Consider the following 16574-nt stretch of genomic DNA (forward strand, 5'->3'; position numbering starts at 1 on the left):
AAAGCGCTGTTTCATGAACTTTGTACCTGTCTACCAACTCTTACCTTCTTCCCACCCTTCCTTCTTCTAGGGTTCCCAGAGTCTTGAGTGGGTGGGACGAGTTTATATGTAGGGCTGAGCGCTCAACAGTCATTTGTTCCTACGGACCAAAGGGGAGCTTTCATATTAGCCACTACCCACTGCAAGAAAAAGTTTCTTTGAGAATGGCTGAGAGCAGCTCTAATCTGTGGGTGTTGACAGTTAGAAAGCAGTTTGACACCACTACTTAGCAAAACAGCAAAACAATATCTTGCCCGTCTCTGACTTCAGCAATAGCAAGGTCTTCCCTGGTCTATGACTTCCCCAGTCAGGAATTCCCTCCTGTGGTGCAGTCCTCAACTTAAAATGAGAGGTTTCTAGGTGAGATCCTCCTCTTTGAGAGGCTCCCTGATATAATATATAAGAGAGTGCTGAGTTTAATTCCTTCATTCTTTTATATGCTTTCCCATAGGCTGTGTACTAAGTCTTTTGTGTTTTATCATTGACTGGATTATAATTTCAGAAATGTTCCAAACTCTTCCTCCACCTGTGCCCTTTAACTAGCTGCTGCACTGGCCTCTAGCAGGCGTGGCTATGGCCTCTTCCTGTCTCCTCTTTCCCTCACTGTTGTCTTCCTATCCAAAAATCTCTTTTTTAGTTGAGACTGAAGGAAGTCTCCACAGGAGTCTTTTCTAATGCTGATAATGAGCCCTGAATTTACAAGTTCTATCATTTTTATCCTCATATATTAAAATTAATTAAAAGAGGTCAGACAGTGAGAAGATGTGAGGGGTTCCTGGGCTGATCAGATTCTTAGGAGAACGCCTCTTCATCAAGTTCACGACAGGAAAAAAATAGCAATGGCTGATCATGATGCAGCTGGTACCAAGGCTGTAATAGACCGCTGACACCAGTCTTGAGAAAGACACTTCATATTTTTTAGTCTTACTCATGTGATAGAAAAACATTGAAAAGGACTTTTGCCAAAGTAATGGACACTGAAGGACAGATGAGAAAAGAGTACTTTCAGTAATATTAAAACCCAGTTTAGTCAAAAAGGAACAGGCTCTGTATGCATTAAACATGAGACTGCTGGACTGCAGTGGCTCGTGCTGATTGATGCTTCCACTGAGAGACAAGAGAACGCATGTAGCTTCGTTTGTTCTTTATGTTAGAACTTTCCATTGTGGTTTCAACCATTGTGGGTTGTCTGAAAGACATTTTAGGCATATCTAATGCACATTATCTCAGCACAGAAAGCATCAAACATATAGCAGATATCAAATAAATGTTTTTTAAATACAATTTATTTACCCACACGTATTTCATTTGTATACAATTTTATTGAGATATGATTGAAATATAGTAAATAATATTATTGGCAATTTGATAAATAATTTTCGATCTGCTTGAAAGGTGTGTGTGTGTGTGTGTGTGTGTGTGTGTGTGTGTGTGTGTGTGTGTGTGAAATTGTGCTTGCAATAGTTTTTGGAGTAATATTTACATCATGGCATCCTGTTTGATGATAATGCTTCTGAAATGTGTCCACATATATACCATAAGACCTGTTGTCATTAACTGCACCTCTTGTTTCTTCATTTGTTTTTGAGACAGGATCTCACTATGTAGCCTTAGCAATACTACTTTTGGGTATATATCCAAAGGATGCTCAATCGTACCACAAAGACATGTGCTCAACTGTGTTTATAGCAGCATCATTTGTCATAGCCAGAACCTAGAAACAACCTAAATGTCCCTTGACCAAAGAATGGATAAAGAAAATGTGGTACATTTGCACAATGAAATATTACATAGTAGGAAAAAATAATGACATTTTGAAATTTTCACTCAAATGAATGGATCTAGAAAATACCATATTGAGTGAGGTAACCCAGACCCAGAAAAACAAATATCATATGTGCTCACTCATAAGTGGCTTTTTGACTTAAAGCAAAGAAAAACCAGTCTACAATTCATAACTCCAGAAGGCAACAAAGAGGACCCTAAGATAGACATGATTGGATCTAATCCACGTGAAAAGTAGAAAAAGACAAGATTTCTTGAGTAAATTGGGAGCATGGGACCATGAGAGAGGGCGTAAGTCAGGGGAAGGATGGGAGGGGAGAGGAGAAAAATGTATAGCTCAATAAAAATAATGAAAAAAATCATTTCATTGCTACCTCATAACTGTAAATTTGCTACTGTTATGAATCATGATGTAAATATCTGATATGTGACTCCTATAGGGTCACGACCCACAGGTTGGGAACCATGGCTGTGTAACTTATCCTACAGTGTTTGAGCAGAGTATAATATTGTTCCTTTCTGTTTCTGATCCAACATTTAATTGCATACTTCAAAACAAGCAAATTATTAGAATTAAAAAATCAAAATGATGGTTTTTTCATTTTTAATTAATTTTTTTGAGAATTTTATGCAGTAAATTTTTATCATATTCATTTCCTTCCCAAACTGCTCCCAGATTAACCCTTACTTCCCAGTTCAACTTTGTGTATTTTTTTTTTAAATCCATCAACTACAGTCCTCTTCAGTGTGTGACCTCCCACTGGAGCATGGCCAACATATCAAGGTTTATTCCCTTAAAGAAAATGACTTTCCTTCTCCCAGAAGCTGCCAATTGTTAATAGCTTTTTCGGTATGGGTAGATGATGTATCTGTCTCTGGTATTCATGTTGGGAGTTTGTCTGGATTGAGTGTGCCCACGTCTTGTGTATGCTGTCTCAACTGCTGGGAATTCACATTCGGAACTGCCCTGTGGTGTCTGAAAAGCACTATTTCCTGGTAGTCATCTACTACTTCTAGCTTTTACAATCTTCCTGCCCCTCTTTCACAATGATCCCTGAATCATGAGAGGAGTTGATGCTATGGATTGCCTATTTAGGAGTAACTAATCCACAGTTCTTATTCTCTTCCTCTTGGCCATTTGTGGGTCTTCATGTTAATTGCCATACACTGATATACTAACCTCTGAACAAAACAGTAAGTCTTTTAGGAGTGGGCTTACCCTGTACCCCTTTAGCAGAGTAATAGTGATAGAATCTCTCCTGAAGCCTGTGTTCTGTATATCCACAGGTTCTTGGCCCTGATAATGGTGCCAGATATGGGTTTTCAACTTGTAGATTAGGCTTTCAAACCAATCAGAAAATGGATTGTTGCTTCCATGACATCTGTGCCACTATTACACTGCTGGGCATGGCTTGCTAGGCTGGTCATGGCTTGCTAGGCTGGTCATGATTCTAACTCACAGGGTTCCAAGATGGGTAAGATTAGTGATTTCTTTTCTCTTCCAGGACATGAATAGCACCTCCCAGCACCATGAAATCTAGCCAGTAAGAATGAAGTCCAGATAAGTACTGGCTTGATTTCTCTGTGTTCAGTGACACAAGTATATGGTACTTTTAACAATGAGGTTTCCCCATCAAGCTCTGGAGGGCAAGAGTAGTAGCAATAGCATGCAGTGTTTGGGATTCTAGGAAATCTCGCTAACCAACAACTCCAGAGGAGGTAATCTGTTGTCGGAAGGCTGTTAGTTTGTTCCTGTCTGCTCAACCCTGAAATAATCACACAGAAACTATATTAATTACAGTATGGCTTGGCCAATAGCTTGAGCATATTTCTAGCTTACTCATATATCTTAAATTAATCCATTTCTATTAATCTATGTATCACCACAAGCCTGTGGCTTACTGGGTAAAGTTCCATCTCACTTTGGTGGGGCTACATGGCTTCTCACTGACACAGCCTTCTTTATCCCAGCATTCAGTTTAGTTTTCCCACCTAGCTCTATCTGCTAAACCAGTGGCTGAAACAGATTTATTCATTAACCAATAAAAGCAACACATATACAGAAGGACTTCCCACACCAGAAATGCATTCCTGGCACTGAACGTTTTAAATGTTGACCTGTGGTGCTCAGCAGAAACATTTTTCTCCCATGGGGAGTAACTCCACTTAAACTTTTTATGTATGTGCGATATATATAATTTAGAAAGTTTTTACAATAGTACGTTTCCACATTGTTAGTGTTAGTTATCCCTCTTTATATTTCTGCCACCACTCTGCCCTCCCATCCTTAATTCCATTAACCTTTATATTTCATTCTTCTTCAGCCTTTTATATCACTGAATTCTTTCTTGTCTCTCATGAACACACACAGTTCTGGGCCCATCCTATTTTCATGACCTCAATGGGTATTCCAGTGAAACACATCCATCTGAAGATTTCATATGGCCTTGACATCATATCCTCTGGTCCCAACCAGGCAGGGCTGAGATTATAATTATACCTTCACACCTGGCTAAAAAATTGTTTTTATAAATGGATGATATATGGTGCTGCTGTATCCTTGTCTTATTAGGCCTTCTATGTGAAGAAATTGGGTGCTTTTCCTTTGTTTATTTTCTAAGACCAATGAACTCTTCATATGTATGCCTAATTATTTCCTGACTGTAATTTCTTAAAATTGGTTCATGGGCAACGGGAAGTAGTGCTGGTCAGCTTAGTTCTTTTAAAATTTGGTCAAGGTAAAAGAAAATAAAAAATCAATGTGCAGCCCTACATATCTTTTGAAAATGTATTTTATTGTCATAGAAATCTGTGACAAAGCGGAGGGAAGCTGCCCCCAGTGGAACACTGGAATGGGCCCGCCTTATCACAAGTGAAAAGTCAACCCTAGAGACCTTGGAGATTCAAGGCTTCCACAGTATCTGCCTGGGCTAAGGGCAGGACCCAGTCTAGCTCCTGTGTCTACAGAATTTAGAAAACTCCCAGGCACATGGTAACAGATTAGGCGATGTTTTCTCAGTGACTAAGAAAGTGAACACATCGTTGCTAAGTGGAGTAAGAGAACTTTGACACCCTCACAGCTCCTATGAGCATTTAAGGAACCATGGTCTTACACCATGGACTGAATTTTGCATGCAAATAACATCATTTTGAGTGGCAGACAGATTTTTTTTAATCTTAGTTTTGTGATTTCCTGGGTGGCCTCTTTAGTCTCAGGTGACACCTCGAGGTGTGTCCTGTCTTTCCTCTCTCTTTGATTAACTTGGTTCACTAATTTGGAGAGCCAGAAGCACGAATAGTACTATAAAACAAGTATTCTAGAAAAGTCGAAATTATTGTGGGGACACATGCTAGACATGAATTGTATTCTTAATTCAGAATAACTCAATAATTTACATTGTAAATTTAAAGTTTGTCATCCTGAGATATTTCTTTCAAGTACAGATATGACCTTATATGTTTTGGAACTTAATTTTAGAAAATATCAATATTGTAAATTTTTATTTTGTGAGATTTGCAAGGTGTTTAGCCTACTTCTGACCTTTAGATACTATTACACTTAAAATATTTATTACTTTGTGTGTGTGTGTGTGTGTGTGTACATCTGTGGATTCTCTGGAAGTGAGACCCAAACCCAGGTCTTCTGCAAGAGCAGCAAGTACTCTTAACTGCTGAGCCATCTCTCCAGTTCCCAATTACACACTTTTTCCTTATCATCTTAGTATATAAATCATGTAAAAACATATTGTCAAATATAAGGTTTTTGAAGCCCGAAGAAAGTGATTATCTTCTCAGACTTATAGTTCTGAGGATTGTTGGCTTTAAATATTTCTGTAATCTCCATTTCCATACCTCAGACAGACAACTGATATCATTTCTGGCATATAAATCATAAGAATCAAGTCATGTGTGAATGATCAGAAAGGAAAATTTAGTTCTGAGCCCCTGAGGGATGGGGACTGAGTGCTGTTTTATTCGTGGCTTGGACACACAGTGTATTGCTCTAGTGCACAGCACAGACTCATTCTGCAGTATCAGACAGAGACGGACAAAACTCACTGTTCTTTTAGGGAGAAGAGTTCATTAGTACCACGTGCATATATGCAGTTCCATATAGCTGCACAGTTTTGCACATGACCAACCAATCTGATCATAGGGAAAATACTGGGCCAAGGCTTCCTGGCGCCGGGGTTGAGTGAGCTCCCAGAGCCCACATGAAACTCTCTTGAAGAAAGCAGCCAGAAGGCAGCCGTGGCAGACCCAGGACTACAGGGTTAGCAGTCCTCAGCCCTGAGAAGGCTGGAATCATGACTCTTCCTTTTGCATGTTTACAGCTTGTCTGTCACCATGGGAGTGCACTGTTGTTACAAGTTAAATTAGGTCTGTTTCAAAGGCCTTCAAGGAAATGTGGGTGGCCAGAATACTAGAAAGGCTTTCTCTGTGAGGGATGGGTTAAGAATGGCTGTGTTGGGGAAGGACGTCAGAGTGTCCTTCATGGCTTAGAGGAACACATGTAGCTTATGAATGTTCACCATATGCATGCAGTTCTAAAGCACAATCAGATGATACACACAGAGGAGGTGAGCATGCATAGCTAAGCACTACTTTGCCCTCCTGAGTCTATCGTTTCTCTGTACGCTTTCACTTACATATAGATGTATTGTTTTGTATTGTTTTCCCGTCATATAGATCAAGAAGCAAGTTTATTAAAACCAAGTCATTCCCTGAGCACACGGCCTGAAATATGTTGTGCAAGGATTCACGACTGCATGAGACCCAGAAACTGTGCTTGAAGAAGAAGAAGCTATGTAGCCTAGGCTGGCTCAAACTCACAATCCTCCTGCTTCTGCCTCCTTAACACTGGGAATATGGCTGAATACTACCATTCCTAGTAAATCTGTGCATTTGATGTGTGTGTGTGTGTGTGTGTGTGTGTGTGTGTGTGTTGTATGTTATGTATGTGTATATAATGTATTGTGTGGTGAATGTAAATGTATTCAAAAGTATTACTGATTAATGGAGACTTTTACAATGAAGTCTTTAGGTATTTAATACTGACAGTGATTCTTTTGGATAGCTAGTCCTGTCCCTTTTTTACAAGTAAAAAAGAAATGTCAAGATGCAAAGTTACTCTTTTAAGATCACTTGGCCTTTGTGTTGATAGGGTGATGGCAAAATTCCAAGTCCTTTATCCTCAAGCCTACTTACTTTCCATCGTCAAAGTGAATGTGCACAGATGCAAAGAAATAAAGAGGTTTCTAGAAGAAACAAGAAAATGAAAAACAGCAGCCTTCCACACAACTTGTGCCGTGGGCTCTCTCCTCCCTGAGAGTCCCTTCAAGGTTGGGAGAAGCTTTGCCAAAGTCCTGAGAACGTCTCCCTCAGTGGGCACTGCAGAGATAAGAGTAGAAAAGACTTAAGGCCCCAAGACTCTTTTCCACAATTCTGGAAACCCCAGAGCAGAAGGACCAGCGTGGTCACATCAACAGATACCAGAGAAGCTCCAGTTACTGAGCTCCTGCGGTTTGTCAGGGTTCTTGGTGTTTTGTCCGTGCTTGTTTACTTTTGAATAAACAGTATTTTTTCATTAGGTCAGAATGCACAAAACTGGTACCAGAGGAAATGAAAACGGTCCGAAAAGAATCTACAAACTGGTATGTGTGGAGGTCGTTTTTCCTTTCTGGTGGACAGATCACATCAACTTCTCTTCACTAAGTACCTCTCAGCCTGAATTTCTGGGTCCTTCTGTTCAAGAGGAAGCTGTGTGGAGCCTAGTTACAGGGACCATTCATTCATTGGTCCTCTACTCAGGAGGTATTGGGAGGATTAAAACCTTGACCTTCTGTACTAGCTGATAAGATAAAGCACACGCACGTCAGAATGTCTTGGTTCTCCTGGAAGGTTGCTGCTGCGGGCCAGTACTTGTGACCACTAAACTCTCAGATGCCATGCTGTACCGCTTGCCAAGAAGGAGCAGGTAATAAAATGCCTTGAGTGAAACCCAGGATCTTTGATTTATTCTGGAGCCCCACAAGCATTTACAAGTCCACAGCTGGAGCGCAGGGTAGTGGCCCACATCTGTAATCCTAGCAGAAATCTTAAAGCAGGAAGATGACTAGTCAAGGTCAAGGATAGCCTGGTCTACAGTGAGACTGTTTCAAAAGACAAATGATGATATAGTCAAGGATAGCCTGGTCTACAGTGAGACTGTTTCAAAAGACAAAGGATGACCTGGGAATAACAGAGTTTGATCTAGGCTTCTGACTAGTCAGGCTGGAGTTGGAATTGGATGGATTATGAGACAGAAAAATCAAAACAGAGGGATCAATTGCAACCATCTGTGTAAGGTGACATGCCCAAGTAAGACGTAGGCCTAGTTCCAAAATCCTGATGTATCATCCTTAAAGGGAAAAGAGGAATGTGATAGCCAGGCTTACGAATGATGAGGATGATCCCCTGCTAGAAAATGAGGCTGTCTGCAGTGGAATATGTTGGCCAGCCTGCAGCTCGAGCCAGCTATTTAGTATGGAGAGAACCTGGAGCCGTGATTGCCAGACACTGGGCTGCAGCTGCAGCCACCCAGAATTAGCCTGGCCAGATGGCGGTGGCTGCTCTCCATGGACCTCAGAAAGAGATACAATGAAAATATAAGCAAGAAGCACCTGCTTTCCTCCAGAAGCCTCGGAAAACTTGTTTGATGCACTCCTGATTATTGCCGTCATTTTCCTCTCATCCTATCTGTTATGTTAGCTTGGGCTGATGGAGAATACTTTATAAAACTCAGGCTTTTATTTTGACGAGGCCAGCTGGTGAGTATTCTTCTTAATATCCTGGTACCCAAAGCACTTCAGCTAGAGGCTGAAGCAGAAATGTCTGCTGGTAAAATCTCGGGGAAACTATTTATAACATTGCAACATAGACACTACAATTACAGCCTAATTCCTGGGTAACAAGAGACAGGGTGTTCATTAGATCTTCCAGATAAGGGTGATGACCATTTCTATGTGCGAGGCAGCTCCCTGCACATAACAGGTATAAGTTCTAAGCACCATTCTCTTGGGTTCAAGAAATGTAACTTTATTAAAGTAATCTGTATCTGGGATCTGAGCTAATGGTCTATCCCAGTGGTTCTCAACCTGTGGGTCACGACCCCTTTGCAGGTTCAATGACCCTTCCACAAAGGTTGCCTGAGACCATTGGAAAGCACAGATATATTATGTTGCAATGCATAACAGCAGCAAAATTACAGTTCTGAAGTAGCAAGAGCAATAGTTTTATGGTTTGGGTTTACCACAACATGAAGAACACTATTAAAGGGTTGTACCCTTAGGAAGGTTGAGAACCACTGATCCATACAAAGTTCTAGCGAAAAACTTCTAGCAAAGTTCCAATGCAGAAACATGTGAGTCACATCAGGTGTAGCACACATGCATGCACGCACACTTCCCTGGCTGGCTTGTTTCTGTTTTCCACCAGGGAGGATTCCCAGCTGAGCAGGTCTTTACTCGGGTAGCATCTTCGTGGCAGGCAGAGCACCCCCTTCTTCATTTTCCTGGAGAAGACTTCTGCTAGCTTCCTGTGCTCAGAGTAAGTTCATCTAGCCAAAACTTGATGGACCGCAACATGGAGGCTAGCTCATCTTCCCGTTTAGATGTGTCTCCCTTAGGACCTGGATTGTGTAACTAGGGGAGGTGAAGCCTTGCCTGATGATCACTTCCAAGGGAATTGTCCACCCAGCTAACATCTGACACGGAACCAACGTAAGGGGAACATAAGCCTTTATGTTTCCCCTTCCCAGCCACTTCCTGATTGCTGCACAGGACTCATGAGAAGACTACGGACACCTCTCCTTATGACACTCCAGGACTGAGAGACTTAGGCTGTAAAGGGCCATTCTCCTTATTTGTATGCTGCAATGTGTTCATGACAGAACCAGAAACTAAAACCTCATCGCATTCATTCATTAGTCCTCTGAGCAAGTGCCGACTCCAAGTTTTATGTGTCTGTGTAAGAATAAGGCGGGCCACAAAACAACTTTGAGATATCATCTTACACCTGTCAGAATGGCTAAAATAAAAAACTCCAATGATAGCCTTTGCTGGAGAGGCTGTGGAGGAAGGGGTACCCTCATCCATTGCTGGTGGGAATGCAATCTTGTACAACCACTTTGGAAATCAGTGTTTCGGTTTCTCAGGAAATTCGGGATCAACCTACGCCTGGACCCAGCAATACCACTCCTGGGAATATACCCAAGAGATGCCCTATCCTATGACAAAAGCATTTGTTCAACTATGTTCATAGCAGTATTATTTGTAATAGCCAGAACCTGGAAACAACCTAGATGCCCTTCAATGGAAGAATGGATGAAGAAAGTGTGGAATATCTACACATTAGAGTACTATGCTGCGGTAAAAAACAATGACTGCTCGAATTTTGCATGCAAATGGATGGAAATAGAAAACACTATCCTGAGTGAGAACCTTCATCTGGTGATGGATGGAGATAGAGACAGAGACCCACACTGGAGCACTGGACTGAGCTCCCAAGGTCCCAATGAGGTGCAGAAGGAGGGAAAACATGAGCAAAGAAGTCGGGACCACGAGGGGTGCACCCACCCACTGAGACAGTGGAGCTGATCTATTGGGAGCTCACCAAGGCCAGCTGGACTGTGACTGAAAAAGCATGGGATAAAACTGGACTCTCTGAACATGGCGAACAATGAGAGCTGATGAGACGCCAAGGACAATGGCAAGGGGTTTTGATCCTACGTAATGTGCTGGCTTTGTGGGAGCCTGGCCAGTTTGGATGTTCACCTTCCTAGATATGGACGGAGGGGGGAGGACCTAGGACTTACCACAGGGCAGGGAACCCTGACTGCTCTTTGGACTGGAGAGGGAGGGGGAAAGGAGTGGGAGGAGGGGGAGAAGGGTGGGAGGAGGGGGAGAAGGGTGGGAGGAGGGGGAGGGAAATGGGAGGCTGGGAGGAGGTGGAAACTTGTTTTTTTTTCTTATTTTCTTAATAAAAAAAAGATTTAAAAAAAAAGAAAAATAGAAAAGCAAGCAAGCAAACAAACAAACAAAAAGGAACAAAATAGATGAAAACTATGGGTAATTGTTAAAAAATATGATTGATCATTTTATGATTTTTCTACTTTTTAGTTTACTTAAGGTATTTTCAATAATGTAAAAAGTTAAGAGGAGTTTTACTTACATTCTTTATGTACCGAATACATATATTAACATCTGTATGCAGACATCAATCATAAATTGTAGCTGTTTTAAAATATTGATTCTCTTCTTTAGAATAAAGTAAAAAGAACAAACCATAAAAAAAAGAATAAGGCGGGAAGAGTGAATGAAGGGTGATTGATAACTCAAGTTCTATTATCTACCTACCTACTGCCAACTATCTATCTATATATCTTTTCATTTCTATGTTTTGATATTAGCTCTGACTTTATAAGTGAGAAAAATTGGCACGTTCAGAAACACATTAAGGTCCACAGACACCAACAGCTGTATGTATAAGAGTTTGTAGGAACATCTGACTATAGAGAGTGAGCTCTTACCCTCTCTGCAGACAGCAGAGACCGGAGCTGGCTTAGAGTACCTCACTTAGAATTTTGCTCTCGGGTACATGCCTGGGACTATATACGAATCAGAATGTATGACCAAAGGCTCCGTGTATTCTTCTAATTCTGGCTACTAGTCATGATAGTCAAGTTCCTTCTGCAGTCAGGTGTTTTACTACTGAGCTATATCTCCATACCATCAATTCTTTCAGTACTGCAACTTTCCATGACAAAAAGGTTGTGCTAAAATCTCAGTGAGAACCTTTATTCTTTGTAGGTTAAAAGGAACGCTAGAAGCTTCCTGGTTAAAATTGGGCTGTAAAATATGTCTCAGACAATGGTTGGCCAGCCTTGTCTGGAAGGGCGGAGTTCTAGACTCTGGAACTCTTCAGTATTATAAAGTCAAGCTTCTTTCCACCATCTGTTGCTTCTCTCTCTATTAAGTGGAATCAGGAAGAATCTGAAGTTGCTATTACCTTTGAGATTGTCATAAGGCAGTAAAGTTTGCTTCAACAATCAGACTCAGTACCTTACGAATTATGCTTATTTGCTTTGTAATTGTGCTTGTAATGGGTTGGTGTTAAATGGTGTAACTGAGAAAGCTTGGATGCCAATGGCTATCAACTTCATTTTCCTGCCTTTAACTGCTGTCAGGATAAACCATGGAAGATTACATTGCTGATGGAAAAAAATGGACTTCTGACACTTTATTTTAGGATTTTTTTATTTTTTGGCAGGGACTAGATACTGTTACACTGTTATATACTAGTAACTCTGTTAAAGTTGCAGCCATTCACATAAATCATGAAGGAAAAATACACTCTAGCTATGAAGAGAGTATAATGAAAAACAAGAAGAATATATTCATTCTACAGAAACCGTCTCTGTGGTGGTTTGAATAAGAGCTGTCTCATAGGCTCAGGCATTTGAACACTTGGTGCCCAGGTGATGGAGCTGCCTGGAGAGGTAATAGGAAGGTTCAGCTTGGTGGAGGAAGTCCATCACTGCGGTCTAGCTTTAAGAATATAATCCTTGCCTCATCCTCTGCTTCCTATGTGTGGTTGAGATGTGATCTCTCAGGCTCTGGCATCTGCTACCATGCCTACCTCTTGCTGTCATGCCTTCCCACCATAATGGCCTCTTACCCCTCTGGAACTGTAAGCCCAAATAAATTCTTCCTTTTATAAATTGTCATGGTATTTTTCCCCAAAGCAACAAAGAAGTAACTAATACAATGTCTCTACCAAAATAGCTGAATGGTACTGCTGATGACAAGGGCAAATGGGACAACTGCAACTTCCTTATGCCGCTGGTGAGATAATACATTGATACAACTTTGGAGAGCCCAGGAATAAATATAAGAACTTATATAGGCTTATATGTAGTATATATAGGCATTACATATGTGCTCTGTTGTTCTAGTTATTTTCTATTGCTGTGACAAGACACCATGACCAAGGCCACTCATAGAAGAACGAGTTTATTTGGGCTCACTGTTTCAGAGGGTGAGAGTCCATGATCATTGTAGGCGGAAGCATGGCAGCAGGCAAGCAGGAATCTACTGCAGCAGTAGCTGAGATCCACAAGTGCAAGGCAGAGAGAGCTAATGCCATCTTCCGAAACCTTAAAGCCCTCTCCCAGTGACACACCTCCTCCAACAAAGCCATACCTCCTAATCCTTCCCAAACAGTTCCACCCACTGAGGACTAGGCATTCAATATATGCACCTGTGGAGGCCATTCTCATTCAATCCACCACATACATGCAATATGTAATTATACAATGCATATTATATGTATATCTATATGTTTGGAACATATTATGTCCAAGCAATTCCATTTCTAAATGTATACTTCCCAAATAAGTGTATTCAGAATTGATTACTTATAAAATAACTTATAAAACCATGAAGTTATTATTAAGCTTTGGAATATACAACATGGCACATTTATACAGTGGTGTACTTGCAGCAATAAGGATGAATAAAACATATGGAAGAGTGTGGGGAGAGGAAAGGGAGGGGAGGAATGTTGTAATTATAATACAATCTCAAAAATAAACAAAAAGGAATGAGCAAAGCCAGAGGCCACACAACAAAGATGAATTTCACACAAAAACATGGAGGAAAGCAGACCAGATCTGAAAGAGTATATCGTATGTGATCAATTAATTGAAAGTCAATTTTTAAAAATAGATGGTGGCCTTAGAAGTTAGAGCAGTCGTGCCCCGTCAAGGGCAGAGGGTGAAGAGAGTTTCTTGGGGGTGTCTTTGGGGTGACCGGATCAGCCTGCTTTCTCTATAGAAACTCACGGATGTGGCACAGATGGTAACAGGACACGGAAGAAAGGTGATGCGGAAGAAGGACTCTGGGATGAGTAGGCAAGGATACATATTAATTAATCCGGCATAAACTGTGAAATGTTATCTAAATGCATAATACTACATATGCTGAATCTAAAGTAGGTTTTTCCGGCCCCATCGCCAGGATTTGTGTTATTTTTAAGAAATGCTACAGTCTTCCAACTTGTTACAGGGCTAGTGATAACACTCAAGATACTTACTACTGAACCAGTAAAAGCCAAAGATAAAACTACAGAAAACGAGAAATATTCCTAACACAATTCCTTTGCACTTCCCCTTTAAGCTTGGAGGCTCTTCTCCCTCTTTGGGATGCTCTATACCATTTTTTATTCAGGCTGCATATGCCACCACAATTAAGTGACCTGCTTAGCATGACAGGCCTGAGTCAGCCCATTTCATACCAAAAGCAACTGCTCTGTATTTAAAAGAATGAACTCTGCGATGTACCAGCATGGCCCAAGCGTTTAATCACTGGGTTGGCACTCCAGGCCCCAGCTCCGCTAACATGCCTGCTCTCCTTGCTATTGACTCATAGTCATGTGTTTGCAAAATGGACAAGAGAATGAAGATAAAAGCAAAATTGCTGGTGACTAAGAATAGTAGCCAGGCATGCCGGGAAGAAGGTCAGCGCTGGGGGCTGTGAAGCTATAGAGGCTAGCATAGCGGTCATGCATGACAACATCTGCGTAGATGGTTGATGTGAGCTCTGGGGAGTTCATAGCTCATGGCTGCGGCTCTGATTCCCTAGAGCTGAATCCTGGTTATGTCACGCTTGAATAACTTGACACATTTGTTAGTGGCCTTTATTCAAACATTAGCATGCGCAGCCGTGGTAGCCTCTTGTGTGTGTGTGTGTGTGTGTGTGAGTGTGTGTGTGTGTGTTGCTTGTTGCTTCCTTTTATTTATTACAAAATCTACAGAACACTCCCCTGTGTTCCCCAGTTTACTGCCACATGCCCAGTCTTGGGCAAAAAGGCCACATGGTAGCAACTGCACATTATATGTTGTTGAATGTTTTAAGTATGAACTCATGTCAAATCCAACCTGAAGATTATCCTGGCTTCCTCAGTTTGAAGCCAAGAAGAGCCAGGATGGTGCAAACCAATTGCGTTAGCATTGCCAACAGTGCTGCCAAGTTAGATGCAGTCTAGACAAAACCTGGAGCTTGAGCATAAATACTTCGAAGAATTTTCCCTTTGGGAGCTTGAGAAACTCTCTCTGTGGACAGAAGTCTGTCTCAGAAGTGTTGGGAACTCCTCACTGGCTCTGTTTCAAGGAGAAAGTTGAAACTCAGAGGGTAAAAGAGTCTTCTAAGGCCATTCAACTATGAAGCCACAGTGTGGTCCTAAACCTCTCCGGGCTGTTACAAACATATCAATATGCAAACACTGAGCTTCCTATGAGCTGAGCTGTGCACCAGGAGCTGGGGGTTTGGAAGGGCCATAGCCAATGCTATTTTTTCACACTTGTTATTTATTTGTGTATTTAGAGTGAAAGGAGCCTACACATGCCACGGCATGCATTTAGAGATCAGTGTGCAACTTGTCTAAGTCAATTCTGTCCTGCATCCTGCATCCTCCTGCATCCTGCATCCTCCTGCATCCTGGGAATGGAACTCAAGTTTTCAAATTTGGTGAAAAGCACCTTTCAGCACTGAGTCATCTCTCAGTCCCTTAACCAGTCTTCTATCCTGGTACTTAGGTTTATTGATGCAAAGCAATGCTCTTGCTCCAGGGGTAAGTGGTACGTTCTGAGCTGAATGTGTCAGGACGGGATTCAGGCCCCTCAGTAATTTCCTCTAGTGTGGAAGAGGTCACATGGCTTTTGCATAGCTTTAGGAGAAAAGGATCAACTCTTGACACCGTGGCCTAGCTATCTGCCCTTAAGACCCATGTTCACATGTCTCTTCCTCTGTATGCTTGCTCGAGTTTGCTACCACCCTGAAGTAAGGAGTCACCCGCTAAGATGTCTCATACTGGAGTGTCCACTCCCTTAGGAACAGAGTTTAATTGGCCCTTCTTCACCTGGGGTACTGACGGCCTTTGGTTCAGGACTTTGTTCAGAGTGTGCACTCAATATATTTATGAGAGGGAGAAAGGCCGAAGGTCATAAGGTATGGAATGGGACTTAACCTTAGTAACTATGAATATGAATATGAAACTGATATGCATTGATCCTTTAGGGTGCTCAGGCTATCTAACATCCTTGTGTTATGAATAACAGTGTGTAGGTTCAGGCAGGATAGAGTCACTTCCCCAGCCACTCAGCTCTCAAACCATTTCCTACATAGCAAAGAATCAAGATGCCTCCAGACAGTGGTGTGCTGAGGGGATGCTGAGGCAGGCTGAAAGTCCCAGGCCTCGAGCATCTGCCGCATCCTACAACTGACATCTTCATCTCAGGTGGCAGAGGCTTAGGAGGTTTTTTAAAACAAGCTTTTCCGCTGACTGTACTGTTTATCTTCTCTTTCTCTGCTGGATTCCAATTAGGATAACTTTCAAATTAGATAAACTATCTTTGGATCCCTCTGTCTCCGTGTAGAATGTCCTAGGAAGTTCTTTCTGCCCACCCTCAAACAGCATCTCAAGTGACTCATTTGAGCCCTAGATCTGAACGGCCAAGAGAAGAGCTTCAATGTGCTTTGTTTGAGACAGAGTCTTCACGTGTATACCAACCTGGCCTTGAACTCACTGTGTCTGACACCACAGGCTGTTTCAAACTGGGAGAAATCCTCCTGATTCGGCCTCTCGAGGACTGAGATTGTAGTTTTGAGCCACCATACAAGGCACGAATTTCAAGATATGAACACAAAAGTAAA

The 16574-nt window shown here is 41.7% G+C and overlaps 1 protein-coding gene across 2 annotated transcripts in view; it reads left to right on the plus strand.

The window, feature by feature from the left end:
* The window catches only part of Synpr (synaptoporin), a 328081-nt gene that overhangs the window by 32520 nt on the left and 278987 nt on the right, over positions 1-16574 (plus strand). Inside the window, exon 3 of one of the 2 annotated variants that reach the window (XM_075988598.1) lies at positions 7416-7478. The exons of the other annotated variant lie outside the window; for it this stretch is intronic. Coding sequence (XP_075844713.1) covers positions 7416-7478 — 63 coding nt within the window. The remainder of the gene's footprint in view (positions 1-7415; positions 7479-16574) is intronic. 2 annotated transcript variants of the gene reach the window in all.

This window comes from Microtus pennsylvanicus, chromosome 10 (assembly GCF_037038515.1).
Source record: "Microtus pennsylvanicus isolate mMicPen1 chromosome 10, mMicPen1.hap1, whole genome shotgun sequence".
Taxonomy (NCBI): Eukaryota; Metazoa; Chordata; class Mammalia; order Rodentia; family Cricetidae; genus Microtus; species Microtus pennsylvanicus.